We start from the raw sequence: 15,792 nt of genomic DNA, 5'->3' as shown, positions 1-15,792 counted from the left end.
TAAATGTGAAAGAGACAGACCCTGATATGATGTGCCATCTCATAAGCCTTATATCAGATGCAGAGGGGGGAAGATCTATGTTCTCTTGGTATTGGTTGCCCTCTAGCTGTCAGCCTGGAGAACTCTGGTTATGAAATAGAACCCAGCGTAGTCCATGCTTTCATGGACACAGTGGTCAAACAGAAACAGAAACAGAAAAGTTCATCAGCTCACTTGGACAGCTCTGATGACATTCCGGACGTTTGGTTTTTACAGTTCACATTGTCCTGGAATAAATGAGATATTTTGAGATATAAGAAGCATATTAATAACGTGAGGCAGACAGACCTCAGACCTGGGACAAATACATAATATGTCAAGGTACGAGGGGTTGAGCGTTATGCATGCACTACAGTCATAACCATACTGTAACTCACATACTGTAACTCACCCAAAGAATCGAAAGAGACATTTACGAAACAAGCATAGCAAATTTGCTGTAAATGTTTTTCAATTGGAGTTCACAGAAAGTTTAGAGCAAGATGTATGTTTTCCCCATGAGGTGTGATTTTAAACTCTTTATGCTCTGAAGAGGGGATTTCTTTCAATAAGATATTGCGCGTCGGCAGCGTCATTTTTCGCCCTCGGAATGGCCGATGTGACCAATAATAGCTAGCTAGATTGAATTGATTGCAGGAAATGGCTCTGAAATGTGGAAGTGAAATTCTTTGATATTTGTGCAACCGTAACATTACTCTCGTTAAAAGAGCGAAAACAGATACTTTTCAATAATTTTATATGTCCCCATTTCTTGGAAATAATATTTAAAAAATATATTTTACAGTGTGGTGCTGAGATATTCAATTGAACCAGACTTTTTTTGGGGGTGGCTTGAAATGGCTGGCCAGGCCATATGAGAAGGTAATTCGAGGTAATTCTGCCACATATTACACACTTTAGCCTTATTATCCTTAGTGAAATGGCATGAACAAGTGCAATAATAGGACACGGAGCCAGGTTTTGCAAACCTACCGTTGAGACACCCATTTATGTAGCATTTTTCAGTATTTTCCCCCCTCGGCGAACCATAGCATGCCTTGTTTCTTGCCGTGCCAAATCAGGATCCAGATAGCATCTCATCATCCAAGCCTGACTCTAGTTTTCCCCCCATCAGATGTTATTTTCCTTCAGATCACTTACCTACTCAAAACCAGCAGAGCTATGCCACTGGGCAGAGGGGTTGGCAGCAGGATTGTGCCCCCACCACCACCACCACACGAAGCCAACCGTTATTCACACACATACACACACCTCGTTATATTATTTGTGTCTTTTGGCAGCCAAACTGCTGCCTTTTGGTTCAGTAGCCTCTGTCATAGGGAACCATGGGTAGCGAGGTACCGCCGCACACTGTTCCATTAGCACAGATTCCCAACATGCTTTGCCCACACCAGTGACACCAATGACACCTGGGATACATTAAGATACATTAACCCTGGGCTTGTGAACAAGGACCTTTCCAGTTCGGAAAGAGTGTTATGCAATTTCCCCAAAGAGAGAGAGAGGTGATGGGGCTGAATAAAGATATATACCAAGATATATGGTATATATACATTAGCTGGTTTTTAGAGACACCAAAGGGATGGAATAAAGGTTTTTACTGTGTTCCTTTTTTACATTGATGCACTGCTCTTCTAATAGGCTCTCTTTTCCTTCTTGTCTTTCTGCTTCAGGAGGATCAGGGAAGCACCGACCCAAAGAACCAAAGAAGTCCAACAAGCAGAGGCTCCGGTTCCAGGCCCAGAACCAGCATAGTGACCACCTGGCCTCCATGAGCTCTAGCCAGTAGAGGACTGAGTCCCACCCCCCACACCCCTTGGAACCTTAACAACACAAAGCTGCTAGCTGCTGCTCCACAAACCTCCACCCTCCACTCCTCACCCCTCAGCCCCACCCCAGCACACAGTCACACTACACCATATTAATGACCCTACACATGTCTATGGTTGTAGTAAAGTACACATGTGCCCTCTGTCCCTGTCTCTCTCTGTCTTCTGCTGCTTCCCTCGTACCGCATCGTAGTGTACCAATCGCCGCCCGCCCCCCCCCCCCCTTTGCCCCCACTGTGACATCATAGAACTCATAGAAACACTCGTTCCCTTTGCTCACACGTCATGTACGTCTGAGGAGAACAAACCAACGAGGGGACCGACACACACCAACTGACAGACTGAGGACGCGGAAGAGCAGGAGAATGAGGAATGAGATGGATGTTGATAATAGTGACGACGGTCCAGCAATGGGGGGCAATGGAAGACGTCAAGACGATGATTCTGACGGAGCGAGGAAGAACGTGCGAAGAGATAGAATGAGAGGATGATCAAGAGGAGAGATTTGGCAGAAGCAACAAGGGTGACGGCTATTAAGTGACATCTTGAAATAATTGAGACTTTTCTGTATCTATTTCAAAGCAAACTCTTATTTTCCCCCACTGGAGGCGGAGTGTTCCATGTATGGCCTTTTTGTTCATTGTGTACATTTTTTGAGAGTCATGTTAAGAAATACCATGCGTAGTTGAAATGTATTTTATTCTCAGCACAAAATGTTTACGTCCAGAACCGCTTCAATGCTCTAACTGTATGGTGTGGATAAAGACGTGTTAGTTGTTCGACTTAGCATGGCAACAAACTCACGTGTATATGGTTGATGAGTTTATCTAATTATAAAACCTATTACTGTATTTTCGGTATTGACTCCTTCAGCGTTCTAAATGTTTCAGAGAAAAGGATGTAATACCTAGCTACAGATTCAAAAAGATTGAAAACGAAATAAGAAAACATAGCCAACACATAGCTATTACATTTATATGGTATATATATGATTTATTTATTGATTCTATTTTGTACTTTTGTGTTCGGTGACAATTTTGTCTCGTACTGTTACTCCTCTGTGCTGAAATATTATTTGAATCCCACAATACAGATATCTTTAAAAGAGCCTCTTGTTTGTGTCTGGTCATGCGAAACAGTTTGAGTGTTCATTTGAGCTCATCGACTGATTTCAATGTTTCAAAAACGACAAAATAAAAGTGCGTACTTTGTTTGACATTCTCTAGGTTTGGTATTCAGGATTCGACAAATATACGGTCACGTGTTTGATTAAAATACATTTCATGTGACTGTTGATGTAGCTTTTCAGTCTTACGGTTCATGAACAGCTAGCTTTAGCTTGTCCCTCCCGCATTAGTATATAATTATGTAATTTGAAAAACATTTGTGACATCAATCATGCAATGTGCACTGCATGACACAAGCTGCCTTCGAGCCAGGGAGATTCGATATGGTCAATTGACCGTGACAGCATGACGTCACCGTGAACGGCCTTTAAGCCGTCTTGACTTGACGTGTCCTCACGGATGGTGCAATGCCACATTGTGATGTCGCCACCGTATCATTAATTTCCACCCTCATTATCTTACACATGATTTGGCAATGCAACTGCCTACTGTGCTTCCTTCACACACACACACACACACACACACACACACACACACACACACACACACACACACAAACACACGTGAGCATGCACATATACACACACACCCATTCACCCCCTCCTTATTTGAGCACACATCAGATCATTCATTTTCAGGGTCTCAAAACATCAAATAAATAAGTATAAAAAATCCAAAATGTGCTGGCTTGCCAAGAAAGGTTTAACGCCAGTCATGGCTAATTAACCTAGTGATGCATACTGTATAATCACTGCCCCTTAAAAAATGTGAGGCCGTATCTGCCAGACAGCTTATGGACACACAGTAGCGAATGAAACAGCGCTGTGTCCTATATCATCCTGGGAGACACCGACCGCAGGCTTCCTGCTCCTAGTAATCCTCTGAAGTCACACATTATTTTTTTCCAGGGAGAAAGAGGCGACGGTGTTGATGCTCAAATAACCCATAATACCCGGTTCGCCCATGTTGCCTTCTCTGAAAAGGAGTGAGACAAACCTCTTACAGTGAAACAGTAGCCTCAGCTAGGAATGGCGAAGGCCTCGACGTACAGTAAGGTCTTTCACAGGTGTTGGAAAGGAGCACGGAGAAGGATACGTGACGTACTCTTCATTTTTACAGCTTAACACTTCCCTTAACCTTTCCCCTTGAAATGTACCGGTACTCATTGTCATAAAAGGGGAATATCATCTTTGATGCGCCTTATAGAAATTAGAGATATCCATAAAGCCTAGAGTGCAGAACAGTGAGTCAATGGAAATGTTAAAGTAATACTAAGTGTTTTAAAAGACATCTGCTGCTGGTTAAAAGTTAATGAACGATTTACAGATGTCATCCCCAGGGCCAGACTGTCACTGCTTCAGACTGGGAATTAACTGCACTGAAGTGGATTCATTAAGGAGAAGACCACCAACACCACTGACACACTACACAATGTCTAGTGGGGGCAAACCAAGTGCACACTGGAGAATCCCCACAATACATCATTCTAAATGTCTTGTTTCCCTTACCTTTCCGCTTCCAATTATTCCTCTGTCTGTCATCCATTCTGGGTGTATTTGTGTCGTCGGTGAGAAACTGCATTCAGGGTTTCTTTAATGTTGGTTCGTGCATCAACGTTCACCCAGACATCAGAAGGTAGCCCTGCTAATCCCTTTTTATTAGTGAAACCACTTCTGTAAACTTTGAGGCAGCTTAAAGGAAGCGTCTGCGTTTCTCACTGTGTGTGTGTGTGTGTGTGTGTGTGTGTGTGTGTGTGTGTGTGTGTGTGTGTGTGTGTGTGTGTGTGTGTGTGTGTGTGTGTGTGTGTGTGTGTGTGTGTGTGTATGGTTGAAGGACATAGTTAGGTGGTTGAGGCTGACGCTCCCTTTTAATGTGACTGGGTGCATTTTCATTAGTTCAGTTCAGTCCTACTATTAAAGCCCACTTCAAAAGCCCAACAAGTGAAACCACAAACAGGAAATTTCCCAGTGGGCTCTGCACACTAGAGATCCATACTGTAAATACACAGTGAAGTAGTGTTAAAGGGATAATTCACCTAAATTGTATACTAATATTGAGTTTTGACAGGTCACCAAAATGCCCAAATCATGTCATTTTGTACATTTGGTGACTCTATCTTTAAGAACTGTGTATCTTGGAGGTAATAAAGGTAAAAGCCCATTTATGCTCCGAATGGAGGTTTTGATGCAATTGCAGAACCTCCGGAGGCGTGAAGAGGCCAAATTGAGATCTGTACTGCATCGCCGTGCGCCTCCCTAATTCTGTGACAATATGGAGGGCTCCGTATTGCTCCGAATTGACATGATTGGTTGACGGTAGGTGGGGGTGGGAGGTCCTGTATGAACACAAACTCACTTCCTTGACAGCTTTCCTTCACAACAGCTCTGCTCAACAGCTCTGCTCAACAGCTCTGCTCAACAGCTCTGCTCAACAGCTCTGCTCAACAGCTCTGCGAAGCGCAAGCGGTACGAAGGCCCTGACTTCTGCAGAGGCCGTATCACCATAAATGCTGCACGGCCAATGTAGATGTTCTGTTGAACATGCAGCGCCTTTAAGTTTTTTTTAAGCATACATATATTGCAGTCCCTCTCTTCAGCTACTTCAAATGTGCAGCACTTCGTGAGTGACACATTCGCTCCAACCCCAGATGGCAGAAGTGGAAGTTATGACATCGGTGGGTTAATAACATTGCCCGGGACAATAAACGTTGAAATAATTTGCTGTGTTTAATAACTATATAACTGGGCATCGGTTGCCCTTTGAGCTGAAGGAAATCTGGAACGATTAGCGTTCACATGGGCTATGATGACGCTTGGCACAGCCTGTTGCAGGCAGCACAGAGTAGGTACAATGAAACCAGTCTAAGACTTTCTACAAGTTTACCATATGTCAGCTATCATATGCAGGGGTACAGAATGGAGGCAAAAATGGCATGTCTTTCATCCACCAAATTCGGACAAATTCCCTCATAATTGCAAAATGGTATCCGGTATCCACGTCCTTTTGAAAAGCAGATTGGCTTCGTTAAGAAAAAGTTGCTAAGTAACACATTTATTACAGGCATAAATAAATATGTAAATAAAAGGTAATTGTCTGTGACCCTCTCTCTACGTTCTTGGGAGACAAATCGGATGGGAAATTGAAAGGGACCAGGCCCGGTAATGGGAATCCATAGCTAATGCTGGTGTGTTCTGCCTGTGTGCAGCTGAAGAGAGGCTTTGAAGGTTGCTATCTTAGGCAGTGCTCATGATTATAGCTGTCAGACCTCTTATATCTGTCCCCACTGCCGGAGAGAGATGGACCAACCTAATGACTCTTACTGAAGTCAATTGTTTCCTGTTTACATTGCGCATCATCATGTTCTGTTTGATTCTTTCAAATGGCCAGCCTTCGACTTTGTCAAGCAGGGGGATATTTATGATGTCCAGACTTCGACTTTGTCAAGCAGGGGGATATTTATGATGTCCAGCCTTCGACTTTGTCAAGCAGGGGGATACTTATGATGTCCAGACTTCGACTTTGTCAAGTAGGGGGATATATATGACTTATTTTCTTGGGCTGTGTTTCTTTGGTTACATTTCAACAGGTGCAGAAATGGGGCCATGGCTTTCCATAGTACACTCCCCAGAAGGGCAAATCTATATTATATTCCTGACCTGGTATGAGGTTTCCTTAGGGGCTTTGGCAGTCGTTTTCGGTCTGTTTCACCAAACATTCCTCTTCTCCTTTCCAATGACTAATTTTACTGATGGTGTACCACCACCAGCAGCACCATGCAGAGAGTGTTGCTTTCTTCTCAAGTTCAATAAATCAACAGTGAGGCCCAAACAATGAAAACACACAACCATTTCCCCTTACCTCCACCTACCTTCACCTGAGGGAAATAAGCACAGGGACCCTGTCCTTCCATTCAGGATGTGACACACATGGTCTTTATGACCCCAGCTGAATCATACTGTGCACTTAAAAAACATTAGTGATTACCTAGCGGAGCAAACAATTCCCCTTACTGGCAGACAGAGAGCCATGGGCATAACTAACTGTATTTAGCTCGGGAGCCAGCTGGTAAGGACGTCCACGAAGACTACTATTTTCCCCCCTTTTTTTGGCAGCCCTTCTCCATTCATTGACTTTTTATATGTGCCTAGTAGCCGCATTACCACTGGTTTCAAGGGAGAATTAATCAAAAACAGCTCTTATTAAACCATATTAAGACCACTCATGTTGGATATAATGGCCCAAAAGGGCCATGTCTGTTCCACGGAGCTGACACAAGTGGCCCCTGAAGAAGGGGCTGTCCGCTATCATGTAGGGGAGCACAGGTTCCAGGGGGGCCATTTGGGCATTAGCGCCAAGAGTCCTGCATTCATGGTGAGAGGGGTTAAGGGTGGTTAGGAGGGTAGAAGTAAAGTAGGGGGTAATGGGGTCTCATTGTCCTGGAATGCTCGCCCCACCTTCCCCCATGCCTTCATTGAGAGGGGGATTATGCAGCGCCATGCTTCATAGTCAACCTCTGCCTCGACTTGGAGGATCTTGAGTGGAAATCTTCATCCAGTCACACCACACACACACACACACACACACACACACCACAATAAGGAGCCTGTTGTTTCCTGCTTCCAGCCAGCGATGGGGGTCTCCTCTTAGAGGTGGTAGGTGTGGGTCTGGTCTGGTCTGGGCTGGAACCAGGCCAGGCTGCAGCAGGGTGTCATGGCTGCTGTCTCTCCTGACTCCTCTGTTGTCTGGAGCCATGGAGCCAGCCATAGAACACTCTCCACTCCATCAGCCCCCCTCAGACTCCCGCCTGCCCGTCATTCCTCCTCAGCAGCCAGCGCCAGCTTTTATTGGCTGCATTGTGCGGTGTGTCTCAGAAATGGGTTTAATCAACTAACCATAGGGGAGGTCGTGACCTCATGTCAATGGTTCCCAGGCCTGGGTGTGAAGTGTGATCTGTGGTTGAGCCACTAGTTCACACTCAGGACTTATTGTTGTTTAAATTGATCAATTGTATGAAAGTAATGACTAATGGGAGGTAGCCTGACAGACAGCGCAATCCATATAACTGCACATTATCCACAACAATACATTTAAATTAATAATTCAATTAATAATTATCTCAAGGCACTGGTTATCGCAAGGCAGTATAGTTCCTCTGCTTCTAGAACAGGGAAAGATTGCAGATGCTTGTAATCTTTAATCTATAAGTGTGTGTGTGAACAGAACAGGCGATATTTCAGTACATGTACAAGCTACATCCCTCTGGTGTGTGTGTGTGTGTGTGTGTGTGTGTGTGTGTGTGTGTGTGTGTGTGTGTGTGTGTGTGTGTGTGTGTGTGTGTGTGTGTGAAGGTGGTCATCTAATTATGACAGTCATTTGTATTTACAGTAGGCTGAACAAATCCATCTACCAAGTCTCAAATTACCAAACAAACATACAGTAGATTTTCTGGAATATAAATCAATAGCATGTACTTATTCTCTGGGAGAGTGGAGGAATAAGCAATTAATACATTGGAGCAGAGAATATAAAATGCATAAAATGTATATTCAGGCTGTACTATCAAATCCTCACTAAAGTGCTTCAGCAGGACCGCCAGTAGCATTTAGCAGGTTTTGTAAAGCATCAAGCGAAGAGTGTCTGCTAATCAAATGACTAACAATGGTAGCATCCTGTGGGATCCTCAGTTTGCCGCCCTGCGTGGAAATATCCTCACTTTAAAACGCTACCGTGGAGATTTATAGAGCCAGTATACTGGAGCAAACCAATGAGACAGACATTTAATTGCTGTTGCCTGCCTGGCTTGTATGCATTGTGTGAAATAAAATAAACCACATGGTCTGTGTGTGTGTGTGTGTGTGTGTGTGTGTGTGTGTGTGTGTGTGTGTGTGTGTGTGTGTGTGTGTGTGTGTGTGTGTGTGTGTGTGTGTGTGCCTGTTTGTGCATTCCCGCGTGTGTGTGCGCGAGACAGCTGCCGGACCTAGCTCTCAGCCTGCATTGTCTGTCTCCCTGTGTGGCTCGGCTTGGCAGCGGTTGTGCTGGTACGGGGGTGTACAGCAGGCATCTGTCTGGGCGCGAAGCATGGCAGTGTACCGCTCAACCCCCTGCAATGGTTGGCTGCTCTGAGGTCTGTCTATGAGAGTGGGAGTCTAGCAGGCAGGCTCCAGTCTCTGTGGTGGGGGTTAAGCCCCAATCTAACAAGCTTATGGAGACCATGGGTTTACTAGTGCCCACACACATACGCCATTGACATCCACTCACAATCAGATAGATCACACATATGCCACAGCAACTGGCAGCTGATTACAATGTGTGAACACAACAATGCCTTGACCTCTCTGGCCTATGTCCGTGTCACGCATCTGTTCGTGTGACAATGCCACTGAATCTCAGAATATGTTTTCTATAACTTTTTTTTCACTAAATTAAATGCCATGCCATTAACGAACTTAGTGGTCATTATAACGGTGAGCTGCGATCCATCCATGCCTAACATAATACAATAGCACACATGCCACCCTGGACAACAGCCCTATCTCCCTGTTGGTGAACAAATTAAGCAGAGTGGGGCTGTGCTTGGAAAATCAAGGAAAATCAAGTTGCCTCTAGAATGGCTGTTTGTTGAGCCTGTAGACAAGCTTTTTCCTATGTGGATCTCTATTCCGCTGTGTGGTACGCTAGTGGAAATTCTAGGCTGGAAAGAGGTAGGCTCAAAGTCTTAACTGTTTGGTACAGGTTCTGTTTCCCTGTGATCATTCTTGGACCTATATTTAACCATGAAAGACCCGAGGTTAGAAACCTCTTTGGTAAGGCCGACCTGACAAGAGGTCAGAAGGATAGTAGGAACAACAAACATTTATATGCAACTTGACCACAAATATTGGAGTGTTAAAGTGACTAGTTTTCCATTATTAAACTGGCCAGTGATTCCATGTCTATGTATATAAGGTACAGGGTTGAGTAACCGGGTGGTTGCCGGCTAGTGATGGCTATTTGACTGTCTGATGGCCTTGAGATAGAAGCTGTTTTTCAGTCTCTCGACCCCAACCTGTACTGACCTGGGCTTCTGGAGGATAGCGGGGTGAACAGGCCATGGCTCGAGTGGTTGATGTCCTTGATTATTTTTTTGGCCTTCCTGTGACATTGGGTGGTGTAGGTGTCCTGGAGACCTCTACAGGATCGGTGTACCCCCACGGGACGGTTAAGCTAACGTAGGCTAATGTGATTAGCAGGAGATTGGAAGTAACATGATCATTTCCCAGGACATAGATTAACAAGAATTTAAACTTGTCTAGCTGCACTGTTCAATTTACAGTAGCTATTACAGTGAAAGAATTACATGCTATTTTTTTTTGAACTTTTATTATTATTAATAACATTTATTAATGAACCAATTAGATACATTTGGGCAGTCTTGATACAATATTTTGAACAGATATGCAATGGTTCATTGGATCAGTCTAAAACTTTGCCCATACACTGCTGCCATCAAGTGGCCAAAGTCAAAATTGTGCCTGAGCTAGAATAATACATTATGGCCTTTCTCTTGCATTTCAAAGATGATGGTACAAAAAAATTAAAAAAATAAAATGTACGTTTTTTCTTTGTATTATCTTTTACCATATCTAATGTGTTATATTATCCTACATTAATTTCACATTTCCACAAACTTCAAAGTGTTTCCTTTCAAATGGTATCAATAATATGCATATCCTTGCTTCAAATCCTGAGCTACAGGCAGTTAGATTTGGGTATGTTATTTTAGGCGAAAATTGAAAAAAGGGGCAGATCCTATTAATAATGTTTACATACTGCTTTACTCATCTCATATGCATATACTGTATTTTAGTCAATGCCACTTTGACATTGCTCGTCCTAATATTGATATATTTCTTAATTCCATTCCTTTAGATTTGTGTGTATTGTGGGGAATTGTTCGATACAGCCATTCACTACCCAAATTGACGAAAAGTTTCTCTCCCTGAAACAACTCAAAACGGTTCTAGAAGGTGGGAGCAAATCATTGACGATGTAAATCACCAACAGGCTATCAAGAGATTCGACAAAGCACTAGGTCAATGCAGGGCTGAATTACCTCATGGTTGTGGGCACAACACAACTGGGTAACACGGCTCAAACTGTCAACCGTTTCAAGACCTGAGTCCACCAGTAATGAGTTCTAGACAAACAGTCTGCTAAAGGTATGTCAACTGTTGGAAAAGTGAGGTTCTTTTGGATTTGGGTTGAGCAGGCAGAGTGAAGTACAGGCCAAACAACGTAAAAAAAATGTTTAAAAATGTTTTAAAACACAGAATATTTAATAGAGCATGTGGCTCAGGTAGGGTACATTCCGCAGTTTTGCTTTTAGCCAATGCATAGTTTAAAATAACGAAATTACCAAACCAAACACAAAGGGGAACAGGAAGTGATGCAGCCCAGGAGGCAGGCGTCCAAATTCTAAAGTTCTCCATAGCTCAAACAACTCCATTATCCATGTGCACTAAGCAAATGACGCCATTACCTCTCTGCACTCAGGGACCCGCCATTATCTCTCTGCACACAAGGACCCCCCCCTCATTAGCTCTCTGCACACAAGCACCTGCCCTACCTGTGTACTGCATTCACTTCCTGTGGACAGCCACCTAGAACACCAAAAGAGTAGGTTTTTATACACATTGAAGTCACATAATCAGTTCAATTCTTCAATGAAAATGTTTGCTGCATTAGCTGAATGAAAAGGGGCCATCAGTCACACCTGTGACAGTTACTCCTCACATCCAACATGGTCTCATTAGAATATGTCATCTTGAGGCATGAGGTCTTGCTACCAGGAATACATATCTCCAGGGATTATTTCGTTTTCTGGAGAATTTGCAAACTGCTAACCATTAGAGCAGGGCTCCCCAACTGGCGGCCCAAGGGACAAATTTGGCCCACAGGTGGTTTTATATGGCCCCCCAAGTTTTCTGAGCCCAAAAATATATATATTTTTTATGATTTATGATTTTCATTGTTGGACATAAAAGACCCAGATCCAAGTGATAAAAAACTTGGAAATCTGTATTCCCATGCATAATAGTGACCGTAATGGTGATCGTATACAAATGTAAGCAAGGTTTGAAATTATTTGAAATTATTTTAGTCAACAGCTTATTGCAGTCAAATTGCAGTCTATACATTATATTATTTGTAATTATGACCCGCCCCCCAACCATCAGCTCAAGAAAAAAATTGACCCGCGACTGAATCTACATATAGTTGATGATCCCTGCATTAAAGGATTTGCAAGTCAAAGTAATCTTGGAAGAGGGGGTGGGGTTATTCCGCTCTCATCTACAGTGAGGGAAAAAAGTATTTGATCCCCTGCTGATTTTGTACATTTGCCCACTGACAAAGGAATGATCAGTCTATAATTTTAATGGTAGGTTTATTTCAACAGTGAGAGACAGAATAACAACAACAAAAATCCAGAGAAACGCATGTCAAAAATGTTATAAATTGATTTGCATTTTAATGAGGGAAATAAGTATTTGACCCCCTCTCAATCAGAAAGATTTCTGGCTCCCAGGTGTCTTTTATACAGGTAACGAACTGAGATTAGGAGCACACTCTTAAAGGGAGTGCTCCTAATCTCAGTTTGTTACCTGTATTAAAGACACCTGTCCACAGAAGCAATCAATCAATCAGATTCCAAACTCTCCACCATGGCCAAGACCAAAGAGCTCTCCAAGGATGTCAGGGACAAGATTGTAGACCTACACAAGGCAGGAATGGGCTACAAGACCATCGCCAAGCAGCTTGGTGAGAAGGTGACAACAGTTGGTGCGATTATTCGCAAATGGAAGAAACACAAAAGAACTGTCAATCTCCCTCGGCCTGGGGCTCCATGCAAGATCTCACCTCGTGGAGTTGCAATGATCATGAGAACGGTAAGGAATCAGCCCAGAACTACACGGGAGGATCTTGTCAATGATCTCAAGGCAGCTGGGACCATAGTCACCAAGAAAACAATTGGTAACACACTACGCCGTGAAGGACTGAAATCCTGCAGCGCCCGCAAGGTCCCCCTGCTCAAGAAAGAACATATACATGCCCGTCTGAAGTTTGCCTATGAACATCTGAATGATTCAGAGGACAACTGGGTGAAAGTGTTGTGGTCAGATGAGACCAAAATGGAGCTCTTTGGCATCAACTCAACTCGCCGTGTTTGGAGGAGGAGGAATGCTGCCTATGACCCCAAGAACACCATCCCCACCGTCAAACATGGAGGTTGAAACATTATGCTTTGGGGTTGTTTTTCTGCTAAAAGACAGGACAACTTCACTGCATCAAAGGGACGATGGATGGGGCCATGTACCGTCAAATCTTGGTTGAGAACCTCCTTCCCTCATGGATATTCGTGGATGGGTATTCCAGCATAAAAATGACCCAAAACACACGGCCAAGGCAACAAAGGAGTGGCACATTAAGGAGTGGCACATTCAAGGAGTGGCACATTCAAGAAGAAGCACATTAAGGTCCTGGAGTGGCATAGCCAGTCTCCAGACCTTAATCCCATAGAAAATCTGTTGAGGGAGCTGAAGGTTCGAGTTGCCAAACGTCAGCCTCAAAACCTTAATGACTTGGAGAAGATCTGCAAAGAGGAGTGGGACAAAATCCCTCCTGAGATGTGTGCAAACCTGGTGGCCAACTACAAGAAACGTCTGACCTCTGTGATTGCCAACAAGGGTTTTGCCACCAAGTACTAAGTCATGTTTTGTCAAATACTTACTTCCCTCATTAAAATGCAAATCAATTTATAATTTTTTTGACATGGACAGTTTTTCTGGATTTTTTTGTTGTTATTCTTTCTCTCACTGTTCAAATAAACCTACCATTAAAATTATAGACTGATCATTTCTTTGTCAGTGGGCAAACGTACAAAATCAGCAGGGGATCAAATACTTTTTTCCCTCACTGTGTTTTTTCATTGGTTGAAGCAGCCTCTTCCTTGGTACAAAGGTCACACTTTCACTCACACACATGCATGCATACACGCACGTATGGTATACTGTATTTCCTCAAATACAGTGACATTTAATATAGTGACACCCAAGCTGACCTATTAGCTACAGTATGTCACTTATGGTGGGTGACGTCACATCAGAGTGAAGGTGAACAAAGGGCAACTAGGGGGAACTTCTCTCCATAATTCACATTGTAGATTAATGTGCTTCTTTCCCTCCTTCCTCTGGCAATGTGCACAGCCACGGATAAAAAGACATTGTGACATGGGAACTCTGCCAAGGCATCTGTAACACAGGAAGAGAATTCAATGGGAGACCGGTGTAATTAGTCTAATAAATGTTTTAACGTGGATGTATTGGAAACAAAGCAGAGCTTATTGCGGCACGCATGGCTTTTATTGTGAGACCTTGTAAGCGGATGATGTCTTCTGCTCCGAGTCAAAGGGCTCTCTCATTCGGTGGCAATGAAACTAGTTAACGGGAGCACTTGCACTAACAAAACCGGTTTTCTACTACTGAGGAAGCAAAATGTGGAACTGCTCTCCTTTCTTTTATAATATGAGGATGCAATAAAAATGCGTGTATGGATTTTGTTTTAATTCAAGACCTTTTTTTATGATCGCATTAACCCCGATAAAAGATATATGAATGAACGTGGATGAGGGATCACATAAGGAGAGCATGCTGATTTTATTCCGTTTTTGAATGATGTGCTAAGTAACATGGATGCTTGTTTGGAGCATCCATTAAAAAAGCCATGTGAGACTGTATGAATGGTGATAAATAGAGTTACTGAGGTACTGAGCAGGGTGACATGTTTCTGGTTTAATACTGTTACAATAGGCTGCCATGCTCATTACCGAGGAGGCGGCTGTACTGGTTAGGAACAGCTTGCCCAGAGCCTCTTGTTAGGACCTGCGCACACACCAGACGGCCCTCCTTTAATGGGCTGGGGCTGCCAGTTAGTGCTTTGCTGGTTCCTGCCCTATAGATGTGGCTTTTGAGAGGGTGTCGGGGGGTTTGGAGGGGGTAGAGAGGGGGTCAGACTTGCTCTCCACTGAGTGTCAGCCGGCCAAATTGCTGCCACATGAATGCCTTGTGCACTTGTGATTGGGAAAAGAAGGAAAATATTTTTTGTTGTTGAAAATGGCTTCCTATGGCGCATAATTGAGCCCTAAAGGGACACGGCCGAACTTGAACGCATCTTTAGCATCCACACAATCCAAGCTCGAGGGATGAACAGTGTGTAGACACAACACAGCCATCTAAGCAGGGGTCTCTGAGCATGGAAGAGGGAGGGTGAGGTATGTGAGAGGAGCTGGTCACATCATGGCCACCATGTGGATCCATCCAGTTACACAAGTTGTGTCGGTCTCTTATTTACTATGTCCTGTGCAGTGTTTGGGGAGTAGTGAACTAACTACATGCAGTTCAACTAATCATTTAACTACATGTTGCAGTAGCTTGGTGGTACAGTAGTTGAACTAAATTCAAACATTGGTAGTGTTTTCAGTAGTTAATTACTTTCTTGCCATGTAGCGTGTAGCTAACTACTGGAGCAATACAAACATTTGCTTTCCTTTTCAGGCATCAGACCTGCCTAATTCTCACTTGAAACATTGTTTTTGTGTTTAATGGGATAAATTACACATTCTATTAACATCTAACTACAGAGTGATCTGTTCTTGCAATTTGTACTCTATGACATTTCAGAATTCTATATGATTTTATTTTTCATGAAGTAAAAGTAGCTTTAGTTGAGTAAACAATATTTTTCTCATGGGTAGCTTTAGT

General features: G+C 43.4%; 1 protein-coding gene across 1 annotated transcript in view; it reads left to right on the top strand.

The window, feature by feature from the left end:
• LOC129857773 (R-spondin-2-like) overlaps positions 1 to 3,084 on the top strand; it is a 73,557-nt gene extending 70,473 nt beyond the window's left edge. The window contains exon 5 of the mRNA XM_055926325.1: positions 1,713 to 3,084. Coding sequence (XP_055782300.1) covers positions 1,713 to 1,828 — 116 coding nt within the window. The 3' untranslated portion in view covers positions 1,829 to 3,084. The remainder of the gene's footprint in view (positions 1 to 1,712) is intronic.
• Positions 3,085 to 15,792: the final 12,708 nt, after the last annotated feature.

The sequence above is a fragment of the Salvelinus fontinalis genome, chromosome 6 (assembly GCF_029448725.1).
Source record: "Salvelinus fontinalis isolate EN_2023a chromosome 6, ASM2944872v1, whole genome shotgun sequence".
Classification (NCBI taxonomy): Eukaryota; Metazoa; Chordata; class Actinopteri; order Salmoniformes; family Salmonidae; genus Salvelinus; species Salvelinus fontinalis.
The sequence above is the reverse complement of the archived record's forward strand: the minus strand, read 5'-3'. Positions and strand labels throughout refer to the sequence as shown.